The sequence below is a fragment of the Xenopus tropicalis genome, chromosome 1, assembly GCF_000004195.4.
Source record: "Xenopus tropicalis strain Nigerian chromosome 1, UCB_Xtro_10.0, whole genome shotgun sequence".
Classification (NCBI taxonomy): domain Eukaryota; kingdom Metazoa; phylum Chordata; class Amphibia; order Anura; family Pipidae; genus Xenopus; species Xenopus tropicalis.
This window is the reverse complement of record NC_030677.2, coordinates 70,291,106-70,311,140: the sequence shown is the minus strand read 5'-3', so window position 1 is coordinate 70,311,140 and position 20,035 is coordinate 70,291,106. Positions and strand designations below refer to the sequence as shown.

At 41.2% G+C, this 20,035-nt stretch overlaps 1 protein-coding gene across 1 annotated transcript in view; it reads right to left on the bottom strand.

The window, feature by feature from the left end:
• The window catches only part of ndst3 (N-deacetylase/N-sulfotransferase (heparan glucosaminyl) 3), a 119,743-nt gene that overhangs the window by 82,303 nt on the left and 17,405 nt on the right, over positions 1–20,035 (bottom strand). The window contains 1 exon segment of the mRNA NM_001127047.1: positions 12,714–13,828. Coding sequence (NP_001120519.1) covers positions 12,714–13,694 — 981 coding nt within the window. The 5' untranslated portion in view covers positions 13,695–13,828.

Below are 20,035 nucleotides of genomic sequence, written 5' to 3'. Positions count from 1 at the left end.
CCCTCGGCAACAACCCAACTTCTAACAGCAGACACATGGGCAATTTTGGTTTCTGGGGGGTCTCTGTACAGTTAGTAGGTCTCTTTTTCAGAAGCTAAGTTGGCAGCCAAGGAAATTCATATGCACTATTTTCAGTAGACCTCTGGTATTGTCAGGACAAGCCGGGCGCGTCACTGGAAGAACTCGTAGAGGAAGGACCTCTCCTACACCTCCCACTAAGGATCACAGCCACTGAGGATGAAACAGGACTTGAACCAAGTGGAGGAGTGGCAGGAGTGCCGAACCGGAACGTCAGAGCAAAATCGGCAGGCAAAAGCGAGGTCGGACAGGTGGGAAGTCGGTACAGGCAGCAGGTTTCAAGATCGAGAGTCAGGCCGGGTCAGAGAATCGAATAGGCAATCACAGGAAACAAGCTTGGCGTCTTTCACAAGGAAACAATCACTTCGCAATGCTGGTAGGCCTTTGGCGTCCTTTTGAGCGCAATGCGCCTGCGCCAGCGTCAAGACGCACGCCGGCGTCATGACGCGCGCCGGCGTTAATGCGCGCGCGGGCGTCAAGACGCATGCCGGCGTTAATACGTGCGCGAGCGACGGAGCGCGCGTGGCCGTTGGAACGTGCGCTGGCGATCGCGCGCGTGCCTACCTTAGGTACCTGACAGGTATTCATATTTAGGGGGATGTGTCATTGTATGTAAGAAATTCTGTAAGATAAATGCGTCCAATTGCATTTGTAAGCGGTTTTCAGAAAAGTCATAAAAACAACTAAGGAAAGATTTGCAGATTAGTACTTTGGTGTTGAAAGGCTACAAAAAATGTGGGGCTCTCTAAGTGCAATGTACTTTGATAAACCTATGCTCATTGGGCATAAACATTTTCGGCGGACCCCTGGCATTCATATTTAGGATTTTTTATCTTGGTACCTAATATGTGGTAGGTAAGATGCTGCAAAGTGAAAGCTTGAAGGTGTTTTTTGAAAATTTCATCAAAATCAACGATTTTAGGAAAGCTTTGCAACTTGATGCATTAGAGTAGAAAGACATGTGTACCCATTTTGGATTTGGGGGGGTTGTGTACTTTCTGAGAATATATGGCTTTCTGGAGTGAGCATACTTTACCCCACATAAAATTATTTCAGGACATCAAGTTGATATCAGGTTTCAGGACATCTGTATGTTTGGAAAGATTTAGCTATGAGTTAATCATTTAACTAATTTTAGGGTGAGGTGCCATGCTTTTCTATATTGACCGTTGATCATAATAGCTAATAGGGGTCATTGAGCCTAAGCTAAAAAAATATGGATAAAATTCAATGATCATATATATGGGCACCTTCAGTATAAGCTAGCAATAAAACAGCTCATCCAGTCCTGCAATGTAGACTTTTAACTAGTAAGTCTTCTTGCTGGTACTGCTGCATGTTGTCATTAGCATAAATGTATATATATTTTTTTTAATTAACCATTTTAACCTCATGCAGATAAAGAAACTTCAATTTGGAGCCAGTATGCCGAGATGTATATCGTATGGGTCACTTCATCAAAATGCTATGTAGTTAAAATTGCATAGCCAAATCTAATTTTGATTCTACAAAGAACAAACCATGCAAACGCCCTTCTCTGCATATACCTGTCCTTAGGCATATATGTACAGGCTATTTGCCATCACATTAGCAGAGAAATAATGTTACCATTGCTTGCATATGTCTTGCAGTCAAATACATTACAAAGTGGCCACACATCTTTGTTCCGTACTAATCTCACTCCTCATGTTTCTGTTCAATTACAAATTAACATTTAATAGTGTTGAATTAAAAGATACATTATATACAGTATTTCTAGACAGACCATAAAATTGTCAGGTTTATGACAGAATTATGAAAAAAAAAATATTCATTCTGCTTTCTTTCTTACTTTTTTTAATGTGTCTTTGCAGCCAATCACTTATGTGTAATGGGTGGTTGTCCCATTAACCTTATTTTCACTCCTGATTTTTTTCAGGCATCAGGGGAAGAATTTTTGTTTGGACATTGTTTATTACAAAGTGTTTTAAAATGTTACTTCTACAGGGGGCGCAGTTTATGTTTAAAAATGAGCAAACAAATTGGGCTGAATCTCAATTTTGGTCAGAATCCCCTCCCTATTTTATTTATGTCTGTCTCATTTTTCTCATAGATTGTAAGCTCTTCAGGACAGAGTTCTCATTCCAGCTGTGTGAATCTCCTAGAACTTTTTTTCACAGTTTAATTTAATATAACTGTACCCCTGTTCATGTTTACACCTTGTAAAGCACTGCGTATATGTGTTGTGGTATATAAATAAATACATTATTTTTGCAGCACTGCTACTGCAGTAATAAGCATACCTCGTAATTAAGACTTGCCCCAAACTTGCAACTTTTTCTGCAGGAGCTAAGCCTTTTTATCGCATAAATTTGACTGTTGCTTTACAACCTGTAAACAGTTCTAACTGCAACTGATTCAAACAACAATAGCGCAATTTAATAAACTCAACCATTTTACTAGGCAGGCTTCTTGTCTCAGTGAATATACATTTAATACTGTTACCAATCTTTACACTTTTACATGTGTCATTCCTACAACTTTAGCCTCTTTCTCTCTATTATGTGAGCTAACATTCACCTCTCCACCCCCATTCTCCTACTCTGTCCATGTTCCTATCTTCCACAGCATTTTCCCTACTCCCTGTCAGCGGGGGCCTTCGCAACCCACGGGGAGGGTGAAGTCATGATCAAGGAGGAAGGCCGCTTCCAGCGAGTCCGAGCGAAGTACAGATGCAGGGTAATCCAAAAACAAGGTCAGGTCCAGGCAAAGGTCACTTAAGGCAGGCAGCAAGGTTCAAGGTCAGGAACAGGCAAATAAACAGCAACAGGAAGGCAGACGAGACAAATAGAGACCCAGGAACACAATAGGTAAATTGAGCTATACTCGGGCATTGAACCTGGGTCTCTGGCGTCCTTTTAAGTTTGAATTTGGCGCCATAGCGCGTGACGTCGTCGCGCCGGCGTCCTTGCGCCCACGTGGAGCCCTGGGCGCCGCCATCTTGGATTCGCCGCGCCGGGAGGAAGGACGCCGCCGCACAGGAGCAGGTAGGGAGCGTCGCCGATCCATGACAGTACCCCCCCCCCCCCACGGGGGGCCACTGGACCACTAGGCCGAGGCTTCTGAGGAAATTGATCATGGAATGCCTTCACAAGACGAGGAGCATGTACATCAGAGTCTTTCTCCCAGGAGCATTCCTCAGGGCCGAATCCCTTCCATTGGACGAGGTATTGGAGTGATCCCCTGGAGAGCCTAGAATCGAGAATCTTCTCAACTTCGTACTCTTGCTGACCATCCACGAGGACGGCAGAAGGAGGGGACTGAGCAGAGGAGAAGTGATTGAGCACCACTGGTTTCAACAGGGAGACGTGGAACACGTTAGGAATCCGCATCTCTGGGGGAAGTTGTAGCCGGACTGCTACGGGATTGATCACCTCAGAGATGGAGAAGGGACCCAGGAACTTGGGACCCAGTTTCGGAGATGGTACATATAGTTACATAGTTACATAGGGTTGAAAAAAGACCAGTGTCCATCAAGTTCAACCCATCCAAGTAAACCCAGCACACCTAACCCACACCTACCAATCTATACACTCACATACATAAACTATAAATACAACCACTAGTACTAACTGTAGATATTAGTATCACAATAGCCTTTGATATTCTGATTGATCAAGAACTCATCCAGGCCCCTCTTAAGCGGATGTTCCTGGAAGAAAGCCAGACTTTTTCACCAACCTTGTATGGAGGGGAAGGCTTTCTCCGACGATCAGCGAAGGTTTTGTGTACCAAGGAACTTTTTTCCAAATTAGACTTGGTGGCAGCCCAGATAACAGACATGTGAGCCGCCAGGTCATCTGCAGCGGGAACTTCGGAGAGAAGCAAATCTTGAGGGAAGGCCAAAGGATGTTGACCATACACCGACAAGAAAGGAGATCTTCCAGTGGAGGAGTGACTGGCATTGTTGTGAGCGAACTCTGCCCACGGGAGTAAATCCGACCAGTCGTCTTGGCAAAGGGAAACATGGTTTCGCAGAAACTGTTCAAGAGCTTGGTTTACACGCTCTGCTGCCCCATTGGTCTGAGGATGATAGGCCGAGGAAAACTGAAGAGATACTCCCAGAGACTTGCACAAGGAGCGCCAAAATCTGGAAACAAACTGGGACCCTCTATCGGAGACAATTTCCACAGGGAAACCATGTAAACGAAAGATATGCTGTATGAAGAGATGAGCCAGTTCTACAGCCGAGGGGAGTTTCCTCAAGGGTATGAAGTGTGCCATCTTGCTGAAGCGGTCTATCACTACCCAAATGATAGTGTTACCACAGGAGGGCGGCAGCTCCACAATAAAGTCCATACCCAAATGCGTCCATGGGCGAGAGGGTATTGGCAATGGATGCAGAAGACCGCAGGGTCGAGAGTGGCTGGCTTTAGTGGTGGCACATACTGTACAAGCTGCGACAAAGTCTCGGACATCCTTGCGGATGGTCGGCCACCAAACTAGGCGTCGAAGAAGCTCAAGAGTTTTTTCAGAACCCGGGTGGCCAGCTTGTTTGGAGCTATGAGTCTGCTGGAGAATAGGAAGGCGTAACTCGGGAGGTACAAATGCCATTCCTATGGGAGTATCGGAAGGAGCGGCAGACTGGCTTAGCAAAATTTGTTCAGCAAATTGGGGCAATACAGAGGCAATGATCCTGAAAGGAGGAATGATAGGCTCTTGCTCTATAGGTAGACGATCTTCGGGGGAGAAACTTCGAGACAGAGCGTCTGCCTTCCGATTCTTGGTCCCAGGACGATACGTCAGGACAAAATTGTAACGGGAGAAGAAAAGCGACCACCTCGCCTGACGGGGATTCTGTCTCTTGAGAGACTGAAGAAATTCTAGGTTCTTATGATCAGTATAGATCGTGACCGGATGAGATGCTCCCTCTAAGAGGTGTCGCCATTCCTCGAGGGCGAGTTTGACAGCCAGGAGTTCACGATTCCCAATGTCGTAATTCTGCTCAGCGGAGGAAAACTTCTTGGAGAAGTATGCACATGGATGGAGCTTACCATCAGCAGAATGTCTCTGAGAAAGAATAGCACCTGCCCCTACATCAGAGGCGTCGACTTCAATAAAGAAGGGTAAATGAGGCTCTGGGTGTCGAAGAACAGAGGCCGAAATGAAGGCATCCTTCAGGGACTGGAAGGCTTCAAGGGCCACAGGAGGCCAACAATCGGGTCTCCCTCCTTTGCAGATGAGGGAAAGGATAGGAGCAATGCGGGAAGAAAAGCCTTTAATGAATTGGCGATAATAGTTCGCAAATCCTATAAACCTCTGGATTGCTTTAGTACTCTGGGGAAGTGGCCACTTCTGGATAGCAGATACTTTGGCAGGATCCATTTCGAAGCCCCTAGACGAGATAATGTAGCCCAGGAAGGAGATCTTTGGTACTTCGAAAGTGCATTTCTCCAACTTGGCGAAAAGGAAATTTTCTCTAAGGCGAGAAAGGGCTTCTTTGAGCGATGGGTCTCCAAATCTTGAGAGAAGATGAGGATGTCATCCAGGTACACGACAACAGACTTCCCCAGGAGGTCCCGAAAAATATCGTTAACGAACTCTTGGAAGACGGCTGGAGCGTTGCAGAGGCCGAAGGGCATCACGAGGTACTCGTAATGCCCATCACGGGTATTGAAAGCCGTCTTCCACTCATCGCCCTCTCGGATCCTGATGAGATTATAGGCCCCGCGGAGATCCAACTTAGAGAAAATCTTGGCCCCTTTAAGTTGGTCAAAAAGTTCTGAAATAAGGGGTAATGGATATCTGTTCTTAACAGTTATTTTATTGAGACCCCGGTAGTCAATACAGGGGCGGAGTCCACCGTCCTTCTTTTCGACAAAAAAGAAGCCAGCTCCTGCTGGGGAGGTAGAAGGACGGATAAATCCACGCTGGAGATTCTCAGAGATATACTCCTTCATGGCAGCCGTCTCTGCAGGGGATAAAGGATAGGTCCGCCCACGGGGTGGCATGGTTCCAGGAAGGAGATCAATAGGGCAGTCATACCGCCGATGCGGGGGAAGATACTCTGCTGACTTTTTACAAAAAACATCAGAGAAGTCCCTGTAGACGGAGGGTAGAGCTGAAAAACTCGTAGAGGAGACTGTAACCCACTGGAGTGGCTGAGGAATTAAACAATGTCTTTGGCAGTACTGACTCCAACGGGAGATTTGACCCGATGACCAGTCAATGGAGGGGTTATGGAGTCGTAGCCATGGCAACCCCAGCACAACAGGAGACGAAGGACATTGGATGATCAGGAATGACATCTTTTCCAGATGTAGTGCTCCAATCTGGACAGATAGTTCACCGGTGGTTAAAGTGATGGTGTCCGTGGAGAGAGGTCTGTCATCGATGGCGAAGACCCGAATAGGAGGAGCCACTGGAAAGAGGGAAATGCCAACCTTTTTTGCGAATGCCAGGTCCATAAAGTTTCCTGCAGCTCCGGAATCAAGGAAGGCTGAGACTGGAATTGCCTGGGAGGACAACCGGATCTGCACAGGAACATGAAATTGGTGAGATTGTTCCACTGACTTAGGAACAATACTACCAGCAAAAGAAACAACAGTCTTACTTGAAGCAGGAGTATTCCCCAGCTTGGCAGGGCAGGAAACCGCTAAGTGAGATTGTCCGCCGCAGTACAGACATAGGCCGGAAAGGCGTCTCCGAAGCTTCTCTTGTGCGGATAGTCGAGCCTTCCCAAGTTGCATGGGTTCCTCCGAAGGGGAAGTGGTAAACTGCGGAGAAGACGGGGGTATCATAGGGTTCTGGAAGCGCGGAGCCAGGACTGGATGAGACTTTTTACTCCGTTCTTTATCAGCCTGATGTTCTTTAAGGCGAGTGTCCACCTTAATAGCGAGAGCAATCAAATCTTCAAGGGAGTCAGGTAGATCTCTGGATACCAGGTCATCCTTCAGATGGGACGATAGGCCTTGGTAGAAGACTGCCTTATACGCCTCCTCATTCCAGGAAGTTTCCGCCATGAGGGTTCTAAAGTCTATGGCATACTCACTGGCACCAAGATTGCCCTGACGGATTTGCAGCAGGCGGGAAGAGGCAGTAGCGACCCGACCAGGAGCATCAAAGATGGTTCTGAACATCTGTAGAAATTCCTTCACATCAAATGTCAGGGGTGACTGGCTCTCCCAGAGAGAAGTTGCCCATTCCAGCGGTTTGCCCTCCAGACGAGACATAACGTAGCCCACCTTCGCTCGCTCACAGGAGAATTGGGAAGGTTGGAACTCAAACTGAATCTGGCATTGAGTCACGAATCCCCAGCAAGCCTGCGGATTGCCACTGTAGCGCGGAGGAGGAGGTATTCGTGGCTCACGAGCTGGCGACATCGCTGGCAGAGGAACCACCACAGCAGGAGGAATTTCCGCGACAGCGGGAGTAGCGGGCAAACGGGACAAAATGGAATCAAGTACTTGCCCAATTCTGACTTGCTGGGATTCATACGCCTCCATACGGGACGCCAGCCCGCGAAGGGCTCTTCCGACGTCCGGTACCGCTTCCTCGGGATCCATGGCCCGAGTATAATGTCAGCGGGGGCCTTCGGCACCCACGGGGAGGGTGAAGTCAGGATCAAGGAGGAAGGCCGCTTCCAGCGAGTCCGAGCGAAGTACAGATGCAGGGTAATCCAAAAACAAGGTCAGGTCCAGGCAAAGGTCACTTAAGGCAGGCAGCAAGGTTCAAGGTCAGGAACAGGCAAATAAACAGCAACAGGAAGGCAGACGAGACAAATAGAGACCCAGGAACACAATAGGTAAATTGAGCTATACTCGGGCATTGAACCTGGGTCTCTGGCGTCCTTTTAAGTTTGAATTTGGCGCCATAGCACGTGACGTCGTCGCGCCGGCGTCCTTGCGCCCACGTGGAGCCCTGGGCGCCGCCATCTTGGATTCGCCGCGCCGGGAGGAAGGACGCCGCCGCACAGGAGCAGGTAGGGAGCGTCGCCGATCCATGACACTCCCTGACCCCATATTTAGTATAAAATCTATTCCAACAATCCAGCCATTCTCTCAAAATACTGCACCATGATTATTGAGGTGCAGCCATTACTGCAAAAGGCCCACAGGTAGAAGTTCACTACAACCTAAAACCCTTTTCTTTAGGCCAATTTACTCACACTGCTTCTAGCCTTTCTAAGTTGCTCTTACAGAGGTTAACAACAATAATTCCTCAGTTTCCTCTTTTCATATTGTTTTCTAAAATTATCCTTGAGGACTTTCCCTCTTCCTTCAGATTTTTCATTGGCTTTAGTGTATGCCATAATTACTGGGCCCCTCTAATTGCCCCTGGAGACTAATTACTTTGCCCACCATTCAAAAAATAAAGTCCAATATTACCACAATCCGATTTGTGGTACAGTTCAAAACTGTACTCCCCATACACACTTAAAACATAAAATATAATATAAAATATAATAATTTAAAAGAATGTAAATTATTTTATTAAATTGTAGCCTATGGGAGGTGGCTTTCACGCAATTCAAAACTTTCTGAATAAACCGTTTTCCAGAATATGGATCCCGTATCTGTAGTTAAGTCATTGTGCATTGATGTAGATGGAAACTGCGTCCTCTGGATTTCATAACTAGTGCATTGCCTGCATCCAGTGCATTATGTGGCTGCACAAAAATAATTTGTTTTTTGTGAATAATTTGCTTGTATAAGTTAAGTGCAGATAAAGTTTAATTTCTTCAACATGATCAAATACCCTCAGCACTTGAAATTTTTAACACGTAAGCTACCTAACCTTTCTGGCTGTGAGGCACAAGCTAAGAGTCTCTTGGCAGCACATCTGAACATTTCAGTCCACTTTGAATGCAGCGTCTCTCAAAAGCAAGATCTTAAGAACGTTTTAACTAATTATCCTATAAAGAGCTATCTTTCCCCTCTCCTTAACTTCAGGTTTGCTTCTCTTTTTTTTTTTTTCTTCTGTTTTTGTATCTACTGTTCTTATTCTACTGTTTCTTATCATTTATAAAACATACTTATCATTTATAAACATACTATGGTCCTAGTCAGGCTGCTCCAACAGTGTTCTCATATTATTGACTCTAGGCACTGCTATTCTGCCATGTCTTAAGTCTGCAGCAGCACTAATACGAGGAGGATCAACTAATCTACTTGATTCTCCTAAATATTACTTGTTATTCCCCTTTACTGTTTGACATTTGCCAAGCCAAGCTACACAATCCACCCATCTATGAGCCTATGAATGTGTACACAATGCCCTGTTTGTGTGCATATATTGCAGTTTGGCTAGTGTGCGTCACAGAAACATTCAGTTGTGCACTTTGAATCAAATTATCTGAAGACAAAATTGAATAAATTGTCACGTTTATAAAGAAAGGCAGGGTAAGTTCAGTGATAATATGTCAGCTTTGAAATTAGAGCTTTATAATGGCAAAAAATAAAATAAAAAAAATAATAGACAAAATGGGATTTAAACAACACAAGTCATATTGTTTGTGTTAATTTTTATTAGGGATGCACCAAATCCAGGATTCGGTTCGGTATTTGGCCTTTTTTCGCCGAATCCAAATCCTAAAAATCACGTGACTTTTTGTCACATAAACAGAAAAGTTGAAAATGTAACCCTTCCAATCCTTTAGGAAGGATTTGGGGGTACGACCGAATCCGAAAAAAAGGATTTGGTGCATCGCTAATTTATAGCAATGTGTTTTAGGTGCATGCTGTCTCTTTAAAGGAGAAGGAAAAGCTAAGTCACTTGGGGGTGCCAAAATGTTAGGCACCCCCAAGTGACTTGAATCTCTTACCTTTTACCGGAAGGAGGAAGCACTGCAGGTACCCCGGGCTGTTCTCTCCATACAGGGGCACCAGCCTGGGGTACCTGCAGCGCTTCCTCCTTCCTTCTTCGTCGCGCGCGCATGTGCAGTAGAGTGAAAAGCCGAACTTTAACAGAGAAGTCGGCTTTTTCACTCTACTGCGCATGCGCCTAACTCATAGTCACAGCTTAACGAAGGTGGAAGGAGGAAGCGCATCGCTACAGGAAGCGCATCGCTACAGGTGCATCGCTACTGGTGCGGTTTTCTCCTAATAGGGGCACCAGCCTGGGGTATGAGGTAAGCGATTCAAGTCACTTGGGGGTGCTTAACATTTTGGCACCCCCAAGTGACTTAGCCTTTCCTTCCCCTTTAAGAAGCTATTAGTCACTTTGGAGCTCTGTTACCTGTATAAAAGCACTTGTTATTGTGCTTTTCTATGGTCACCCTTGGTGTCATCCTTATATCAACCTTATAAATAACAATAGGATGTACATTATCCTCTATATAAATCTACTTAAACCTAGTAAAAGCTTTTTCTTAATGTTATGGTGTCCCTAGATATTAAATATTTTTGCAATATTACCCGATGTGTAACAGCCCTTTATTGCTTTCATTTCACACACTCAGGAGCAATGCATTTCCCAGTATCCTACATAAGTTCATGTACTAAGCCATAGGTGCATTGTACAATCTTCCTGGTTTTACATCTATTTGCCCTGTTCCCTTTCTGCTATAGGATAAATGGGACCTGTTATCCAGAATGCTTGGGACCTAGAGTCTTCCGGATAAGGGATCTTACTGTAATTTGGATCCCCATTCTAAGAAATCATTTAAACATCAAATAAACCCAATAGGATTGCTTGGCTTTGAATGAGTATTTATTTTAGCTTAATTGGGATCAAGTACAAGGTACTGTTTTATTACAGAAAAAAATAATTTGCATTATTTGATAAAATGAAGTCTATGGGAGATGTCCTTCACCTAATTCAGAGCTTTCTGGATAAAGGATCCCATACCTGTACTATATATGCAGTTCAATAGCTAGGCTTCTTAAATGCTTAGAAAACAATTCTAAAAATATTTTTTTTTTAAAGAAAAATATTTCCTCACTCCCCTCCTACCAATTGAAATAAATGCACATTTGCTTACTTGTTTCTGTGGCATTGTTTATATGTCAAGTATTCTATCCTTCAGATGCACAGAATATGTATTTGAGCATTTTATAAAACTGTATTTTTTTTAGTGGTAGTCATCTCTGATTTTACACTGCCTGTCTGCATACCTTTCTGCTGCTTTCAATGGTAAATACATAAAGGCACTTTACCTTGTGTTCCCCTTGTGGTGGATCTCTGATGTGTTCCACTACAAGGTAAGAAATGCAGCCCATTCTTAAAGATATGACTACTCATTCAGGCTCATGTAAGCACTGAATGCAAGTAAAACACAACAAATTGAGTTTGGGAGCTACAGTAGTATCCCTGGGCTGGTGCAATTTTTAGCAAACAGGAGTGCCAGTCTTAGGTAAGCATTCATAATCCCTGGGAGTGCCTAACATTTTGTCTTCAAACCACAGAAATAGGGCAACAAACTCTTTAAAGCGGACCTGTCACCCTAAGAAATAAGTCCAAATTATTGTCTATATTGTTAGTTGAGCAAAATAAACTTTACTTACTCTATATAAATAATATAAACCTTGTTTCCTTCCGTCTTGGAATTACTCAATCAAAGCAAGCAGGCAGGCACCATTTTGGGGACACTGTTATTAAGACAAGCTTTGTATCATGCCAAAATTTTGTTTATGTGCCAGAATGGGAGACCAGATGCCCAGGCCCATGCACTGGCTACACAATTAGATGAGGAGGAGGGAGGGGAAAAGTGAGATGTGCAGTGACATCTAGGAAGTGCTGAATGGAAAGCTAAAGTTATTGTCTGCCCCGCCTCTATGCCTAAGGCATAGAGGCGGGGCAAGCAATATATGATTGACAGCTGTGATTTTTAAATCACTTTATAATGGGTTTGGATGTGTTAATATAAAAATGAATTTGGGTTTCATGTTTAATTTGCACAGGACTTTTATTATACAGATTTTCATGTCTGGGTGACAGGTCCACTTTAAAAGGAAATGTACCCCATCAGGCACAAAATGCTTAAGCTATGTCCTAATAAAAGATTTAACTTTTAAAACTAATGCTTATCCTCTTACCGAGAGGTTGACTTTATTTTCTTTTTACATGTACTCTCAAACAGAAACTAGCGTCAAAACACAAAACCTTGAACTAAAAAGGTCATGAACCAGAAATGATTTATCCATCAAATCCAAGCCTTTTTTTGCAGTATTTGGGTTTGACAGAATACTAAGTTCTGGCAGAACGAAATCTGACCCATGAATATCATGTGATTTTAGACCACATGACAACTAAATGTAATGATCATTTTCAAATGCTGGCATTTTTATTAAAAATGAGTATCCAGCAAGACAACACCATTAACATGAGCATACTGGTTGATGCAAATACAATCTGTTTAGCCATGGAGGTGTATCCCAGATGCTTTAATTAAATATGCTGCACCTGTATGCCAGTTATCTTAAATTATGGTTATTATATTATCTTATAGAATTGGATTTTGATCTCTTAAAATAATTGGCAGTGGTGCCTCACACCAAGCAAGGAATCTACAATTATGGCCAAAATGGTCAAACGTCTCCCACTATGTGAGGTCAGTTAACATAGGAATTGCGAGAGGAAGAAAAGCCAAATTAATTAATGTCATACTGTGTCAGAATAGAATTGTAAATTAGTTTTGAATCTGAAATCACACTTACCTTTACATCATTGGCTTTCATCCTTGTTCCCTCTTTCCCTACAAATATATCATCTATGTCCACAAGAATATACCTTTTCAAAGGCAGCATTAACTTCTTCTTTGTTAGAAAGGAAATAGCATCGACAAAAATTAGCTTGTGCAACCAAAAGTTCAAGTTATTGCCAAAAAATACTCTTTGAATCCCATCATGAAGACCCAAATCATAAATTACTGTAGCAAACATAGAGAGCTTAGATAGCTGAGGAGGTCCTCCAGCAGGCATTTTTACTTTTGTAAATACTACAGGTTGATAGAAGGAGTTATTGACTTCAAAAACTGTCCAGTCACTTCCTAATAACGGCCCTTTTCCAGTGTTTGAGGATTTTGTTATATGAAGAAGGGGTGTATGAGGATTAATACAACAGGTTTTGACAGCCATGTTGCTTTTGACTCTAAATGAAAAACCTTTTGGATGGAAGCTCTGAATGTTATTTTCATTGCCCTTAAGGAAGCCAATGATGCCAATTCCATATTGAAGACAGTATTTATCTAGAAGGTCTTTGTTCCACAGATCCATGTTTACATATTTCATAAAGTTCTCATATATTATAAGTGCATATTTTCCAATGTGGTTTTCTGTAAGGTGAGGAAGGTCTCCTTTTCCTGGAGCAATTTCTGTATGGAATTTAAATCTGCTGGATTCTAAAACACTTATGATGTCTTGTCCAAGTTGAGAGTATTGGCTTTCTATAAACAGTAGAATAAAGGGCTCTGTCCTTAATGAAACTGAGGGTCGTCCAGTTTGCCCTTCCATTAGTTTATATGGCATTGAGTCAAAATCTCCACAGTCTACTTCCACTGATACTTCTGACAGTTCATTGTCCTGTTTATAACCACTGTACAAATAATATGCTGAAATCACAATGCTTACCATGCAAAAAGTGGCAAGCAGAAGGACTGTTCTCTGAAAATGCTTGCGAATTTTCATAATAGAATTCATTGTTGAAAAGGCTGTTGCCAGGAATGGCCAGTGAATAAACAGGTCTTAAAAACCCAATCCAGTGCAGGTAAATAATTTATGTAACCATTGCAGCACCACTGTTGATTCCCAAATCACTTCAAAGAATGTGAAAACTAAAATAGAGAGGGAAAAAAGTCTCATGTTAGTAACATTAATGACATGGTTGAGTTGATTAATTTGATCAAAATGCAATAACTCAACAGTATTTGGACCAAAAATACTTGGCAAAAAGTCTCATGCTAATATAACATACTTAGTTCCGAATAAAGGGTTAAAAATAAATAATTTTTCTTTGCATTGGCTGTATAAAGTTTATGTACTGTATGTGTGTATAGATAGGTTGGTATGAGTGTATTATATATGTGCACTGGGGTTTGCTTGGAAGGGTTGAACTTAATGGGTTTTTGTCTTTTTTTAACCCAACTTAACTATGTAACTATGTAACTATGCATTGGAGATGAGGGACTTGCTATGGCCACAAGTTTACTTTACAAGACCCAAGAGGAGTAGAATTCTACTACCTGTGAAAATCTGAATAGTTTTCTACTGTTCTACTTTTTTTTCAAGTGGTCGCTATAATTAATGCTTTGAATTAAAACTACTAGAGTGTATATGGCCCTTCTTCATCTGGACTAGGGATGAGATATGTTTTTGCCTCGTACAGTTGTGCGGCAAAATTCATGGTGGCAGTCCAGCACCTTCTGTAGCATAAAAGTATAATCTATCATTTTCATTTTCTTACTGAAAACCATAAGAAAGATTTTATGTATTATTAGTTTAATAATTATTTTGCTGTTTGCATCTTATTGTACTTTGGATACTTTCTATAAGGGTGCAGTTACTAGACATGCTTGGGGGTTTCAATGTCATATAGTTTCTATCCATTTCTATTATCTATCTGTTTATCTATCTATGACCAAATTAAATATAATTGGAAACAGAGAAGCAAATCAAAGAAAATTGGTTTCTATAGAAACTCACTAAACAACATATTTTCACTGTGAAATTGACCTTTTCAGTGTGCATCTCATCTTAACGGTTTATTACCATATTTTGTGCCCACAACATGCACAGTATAAACACATTTCTGAGTACTGGCAAACAGAGAAGCAACAATGAAGCAGGACAAAAAAATCAAAGCCTAGGAAACAATCTTAGGCTCAGAGTTGCTCCATATGATAGAATGATCCCAATGTCAAACACAACACTGCTAGAATTGAGGAAACATTTATTACAGACAAAGCCTATGCAGAAATACATGGGGGACAATCAATTTATTAACCAGCATATAGGGAAAGCCATCTACTATATGTGTGGGCTCAATGCCCTAAATATATTACAAACAGAAAGCAAAACATATCAGTTCCACCCATAAAAATGTATTTAGTGCATATAATAAATGAAACACCATAGGCGTGGTAGTGCTCCATGATCCCTAAGCTCCTCCCTCATAATGTCACACCATTGTGTGATCTATCAGAGGAGAGGTAACTAGCTGACAGATTTATTAACATTAAAATTCAACTTTTTACTGTTATTCAAATTTGCATTTTCTGCTTGAATGTGAGTTTCTGAAACTCAAAATTTCAAAGCTTATTAAGCTGTCAAGTTTATGTAGAGCACAATGGGAGCTTTATTACCAAAATTCAAGCTATTTTTCAATTCAAGTTTTCAAAAATAATTCAAAATTATTATTATTATAATGGATAGAATGTTATTGCACTGTATTTGAGTTTTTCTCTATGTTCTTACATGATCACATTTTTAAGAGTTTGTTTCTTAATAAATAAGTGCAGTTTTTTTTTTTTTAATCAATTGAAAATTTTAATTTTGATAAATCTCCCTCCTTGTCATTTGGTATATTTGTTAAAATTTGCTTTCTTTTTTCAATGAACACATTTTTCAAATTAAAATAACTAAAAATAATTCTACATAATTCTGCCTCCTGAATATGCCTCTCATTTGGAATGGTATAAACTTTTGTCCTTATTGAATATAAGCACCAAATTACTGGTTATTTTTCTCAAATAAACATTTGTTTATCCTGAGAGAAAGTGACATTACTTGGTGAGGTTTCATAAAGACATAAACAATTACTATTCTTCTTGCTTATTATTTTTAAAACCTGGCATAAATCTCAACAAGATATTACCCGTGATAATTTCACTATTAGGGTTTTAAGTATTATGCATAGTTTGGGAAGTGTTTATAATTTAAAAGAAGAATCTCCCATGTGGAAGTGGCCAGCTAGAGGTTAAAAGCAGAATATTTTTTATGGTAAAATATTAGCATAATGAAATAGCTCTGCTTAAAATGAGGGTCCCTAGGAACCACAATGAACAAACACACAAACCCCAACTGAATGGCGTAAACACCTTCAATAAAATTGATTTTTGAAATCCACTCCTATGCGTATTTTGGAATTATCTGTGAATAACTAAACAAGACCAGTAACTTAGTTTTAAAAAAAGCCTGTGAATTTAGGTAATTTTCTTCTCCCTTTGATAAAAACTCCCTATAGGCTCTGAGAAATGAAGTATGAAAAAATAAAGGCATGTCTCCTAATTACACAGTGCATTTCAGGGCACCATTTCACCTTGTAAAATGAAAGCAAATTAATACTGCAGCATCTCACTAGCAGATTTTAATGTAAGTGGATAGTAAAAATGCTTTACTTACTTTATGTAGGCAGCGTGTAGCTATAAGAATTAACAAGCCACAGAATGGGTAAAGTATTGCTTTCTAAGGGGCAGATTTGTCAAAGTGTTATATTAGGGCTCACCACAGTCAAATTCTGCGCCTAAATTTCAATAGGATTTTTAGAGGCATATGTATCGATGGGTAAAAGAGTTCACAATAATTTAAGCATGGAAATAAATAGAAAGTAGGGGAATTTTACTGTGGTGAGCTCTAATTTCACCCTTTGATAAATCTGTCCCTTGTTTATGATTAAAGTTTGCCTTTGTAAAATCCTCAATTTGGATGCTGTTAACTTTTAAAATGTTACTCCACCCCATCCTGTATCCTGACTCTGAAAATCACTTTTCTGATCCTGACTCTTTTCTGATGGTTCTGCTTCTGCTGTATGACTGCCTAATTGTCCTGTCTGCATTCCTGATCTTGCCTCAATCCCCTTAGTGACTTTGTGTTAATTCCATGAACTTGTGTATGTTGCCCTTCCCTATCCTGGCTGTGGCTCTAATTGTTTCCTCTGGGATTAAAGGACAGAAAGCTGTGAACTTTAGATTTGAGCAAACTAGTTTTTTTTTGTTTTCTAGACAGCACTGAAACATTTCTTTTTTTTTTGTTTAGAAAGACTACCAGTTAATGGAGCTAAAAGTGTTATATTAAATTTAAACTCCCTGGACCATGCACAATATCCTCCAGGCCACATGTAAATGTTCAGAAATTGCAACATATCTCAGTAATGTGGATGCTGTTTCTATTGCAGTTTTTATTCTGACAATTTCAGTTGTAGAATTTGTAGGAACCCATACTGTTAAGTGGCCCCTACGGTTCAGGCCCCTTATTTGCTGGGCAGAAGGGATTGTACCTAGGTAAGTTTATTTACATATGTATGCTATTGGTTAGAAGGTAGGGTGACCACTACTTGTCTCACTTTGATATAGTGCTGTGAAAAGAGTGGCACTTCCTTTTAGCTTCCACTTGAGCCTGGGCATGGACGCAGTCGGGGAACAGGGCCCCTTGAATGAGGCATTAGATAGTGGCCATGTAGCTCCTGCACCAGTACACTCTAAGAATTTAAATTAAATTTAGTTTTTAAAATTAAAACTTCACTGGATACAAGAGCAGTTCTGAGCCCCAACATAGGAGGGGCAGTTTTGGAGGTCTCTCTCTCCCAGGCGATATTGCCTGTAGTATAGGGATCCTAGTGGATAGGGAATCAGGATAGAGAATTCCTTGAGGTGATCCAGGCCACTATGGGGTGTCGCAGAGGTTTAGTGAGTTTGCTGCCAGGTCTGTCCTCAGGGGAGTGTCAGCCTGTATTACACTCTGCATGTGATGTTGCCTGTTCCACTTGCCTCAGAGAAACTGTTAAGTGAGTAAACCCTATGGATGTTCAATAAACTTGTTCTATTTTGTTGTTTACAAAAAAATCTGGCATCCTTTGTCTTTATTTTTCTGTATAGCAGGAAGAGAGGTATAGTTGCGCAACACCCTCACCTTCCACTTAGCGAAGGCCCATTCTGGGTGAGAGGGTCCAGTGTAACCCATGCTCTACTGGTACTAGTTCAGGAAGGCAGCTATTGAGCCGAAATAGAGGTTACAAAAGTATCACATATCTCCTTGTTTTGCTCCTACAATATAGTAACAAATGCATACATTATACATGGACTTTTTGACATTACTGCTCAGACCAACAAAGCTAGCAATCAGCCTCAAATCACACCCGCTATATTTCACAAATGCACATGGATTAACATATGTATATATGTTACCGAAGAGAGTGCAGACACACAATTTGACTATATATATATTTATTTATTTATTTATTTTTAAATTGACATATAGAAATCCAGAAAAGCTTAATCTAGGCATACAATGTACTGAAAATAAGCCCCCTGTGTACTTACTCTGTATTCATTGTATCAAAGTAGGACCACGATAACACAAATCCCTACATTCCTCTCCATAATAAAATCTAAATGAATGAAGAGAATTTTTAATGCACTGTAATATAAATATATTTATAGACCCGATCATGGCTCTAGTTCTTTATTACACAGCTCCTTTTCCCCTGTGGCTCTTGCTACATACTGTACAAAGTACACAATTAGGTACAAAAATCTACAACATCTATTTCTGTTAATCTGGATTTATCTGAAGCCATTGCTGTTGGTCACACACTGTGCAGCCTCCTTTGGTGAGATAACAGATGAGGAGCTATTGTGGGTTACCATGGCAGTGCAACTCTGATGAAACGTAGCCTACTCACCACATCAAGGTTTTCAGGAGCAGCAAAGGTGCCAGCCTGAGTGAAAACTAATACAGAATTTTATAGCAATCATTGGCTGCAGCATTATAATGACCAGTCATTGGCTTTGAAAACAGTATATTTCAATGCAGAGTGAAACAAGGATATTGTCATGTTCCACCGCTTGCAGAAATTTTCAATTTTTCTTGTGGCTGCTCTAACAGTTCATTGCATTTTCTGGGCTGCTATTAAAAATGGTCCTGCAATTTTTAAGCAAATTAAATACAATAGGCCTACAGTAAATGAGCTTATATGCTATAGAATTGCCTAATAAAATGTAATTTACTCATAGTTAAAGTGCAGGTATTTTACATTGTTGGTGTGATCTTTGGCTGGGGAATCTATTTTTATTAAATCTTTAACTTTTATATTACAGTAGCTTCTTCTTTATTTGAGGAATTGATTTGTCTGTGTATATGTGCAGATTCATCAATGTATATGTGCAGGCTTGCTATCTGCTTATCAATATAATGGATTTCTCTTGTTTCCATGGTTATCCACAACTGCAATGACTTTCAGTGTAAGTATCTTAATTTTCTTTCCCATGTGGAATATAGTATGGTAACATGACAGCTGTGATGACTGATAATCATATGCTACTGTAGGTCAAAATTACTTTTTAAGCACATGTTCTCTCCTAATACAAATATTATTGTATTTATACTGCTTAAAGGCAGTGTACAATAAGCTGTTCTGTTGGTTGAAGCCCAGCCATTCATCCATTGCTGTAAGAGAAATAGGGAATTAGGATTGAACATACAATAAACAGGGGAAAAATAATAATTTTTTACTTGCATTGCAATCCTAGCCATACTTTTCATGTACTAGGTGCTAGGAGAATAGAAAAATTACTAATGAAGATGGTATCCTATCCACATTCTTATACTCAATCCCTGATAAAATGTATGCCCATTTATCAACACAGGGCAAATTTGCACCTCTGCAGTAACCCTGTCACGGTCGGCACCCTAAACCAGAACTGATGCCAAGTTCCTTGGTCTCGGCTCGGCTTCACCAGTAGTGTGACTGCCTTTGGCTTCGGGAGGAGCCCTCAGCTACTCAGATGCCACCTGGACTTAACGAGAGGAACAAGGCGAGGAGTTCTGGCAAGCAAAGGGGCACGACTGTAGATAAAGTCAGTTAGGCCGAAGATCACGATACAAAAGGATTAGGCAAGTTCGTAGTCAGGCAGGCTGGGTCGAGGCAGGCAGTAATCAAGGATAGTCAGACAGGCAATGATCGCAGGATGAGACAAAATCGGAGTCAAAGTACAAGCCGGGGTCAGGTTACGGATATCAGAATAGTCAGGAGCAGGCCGGGTCAA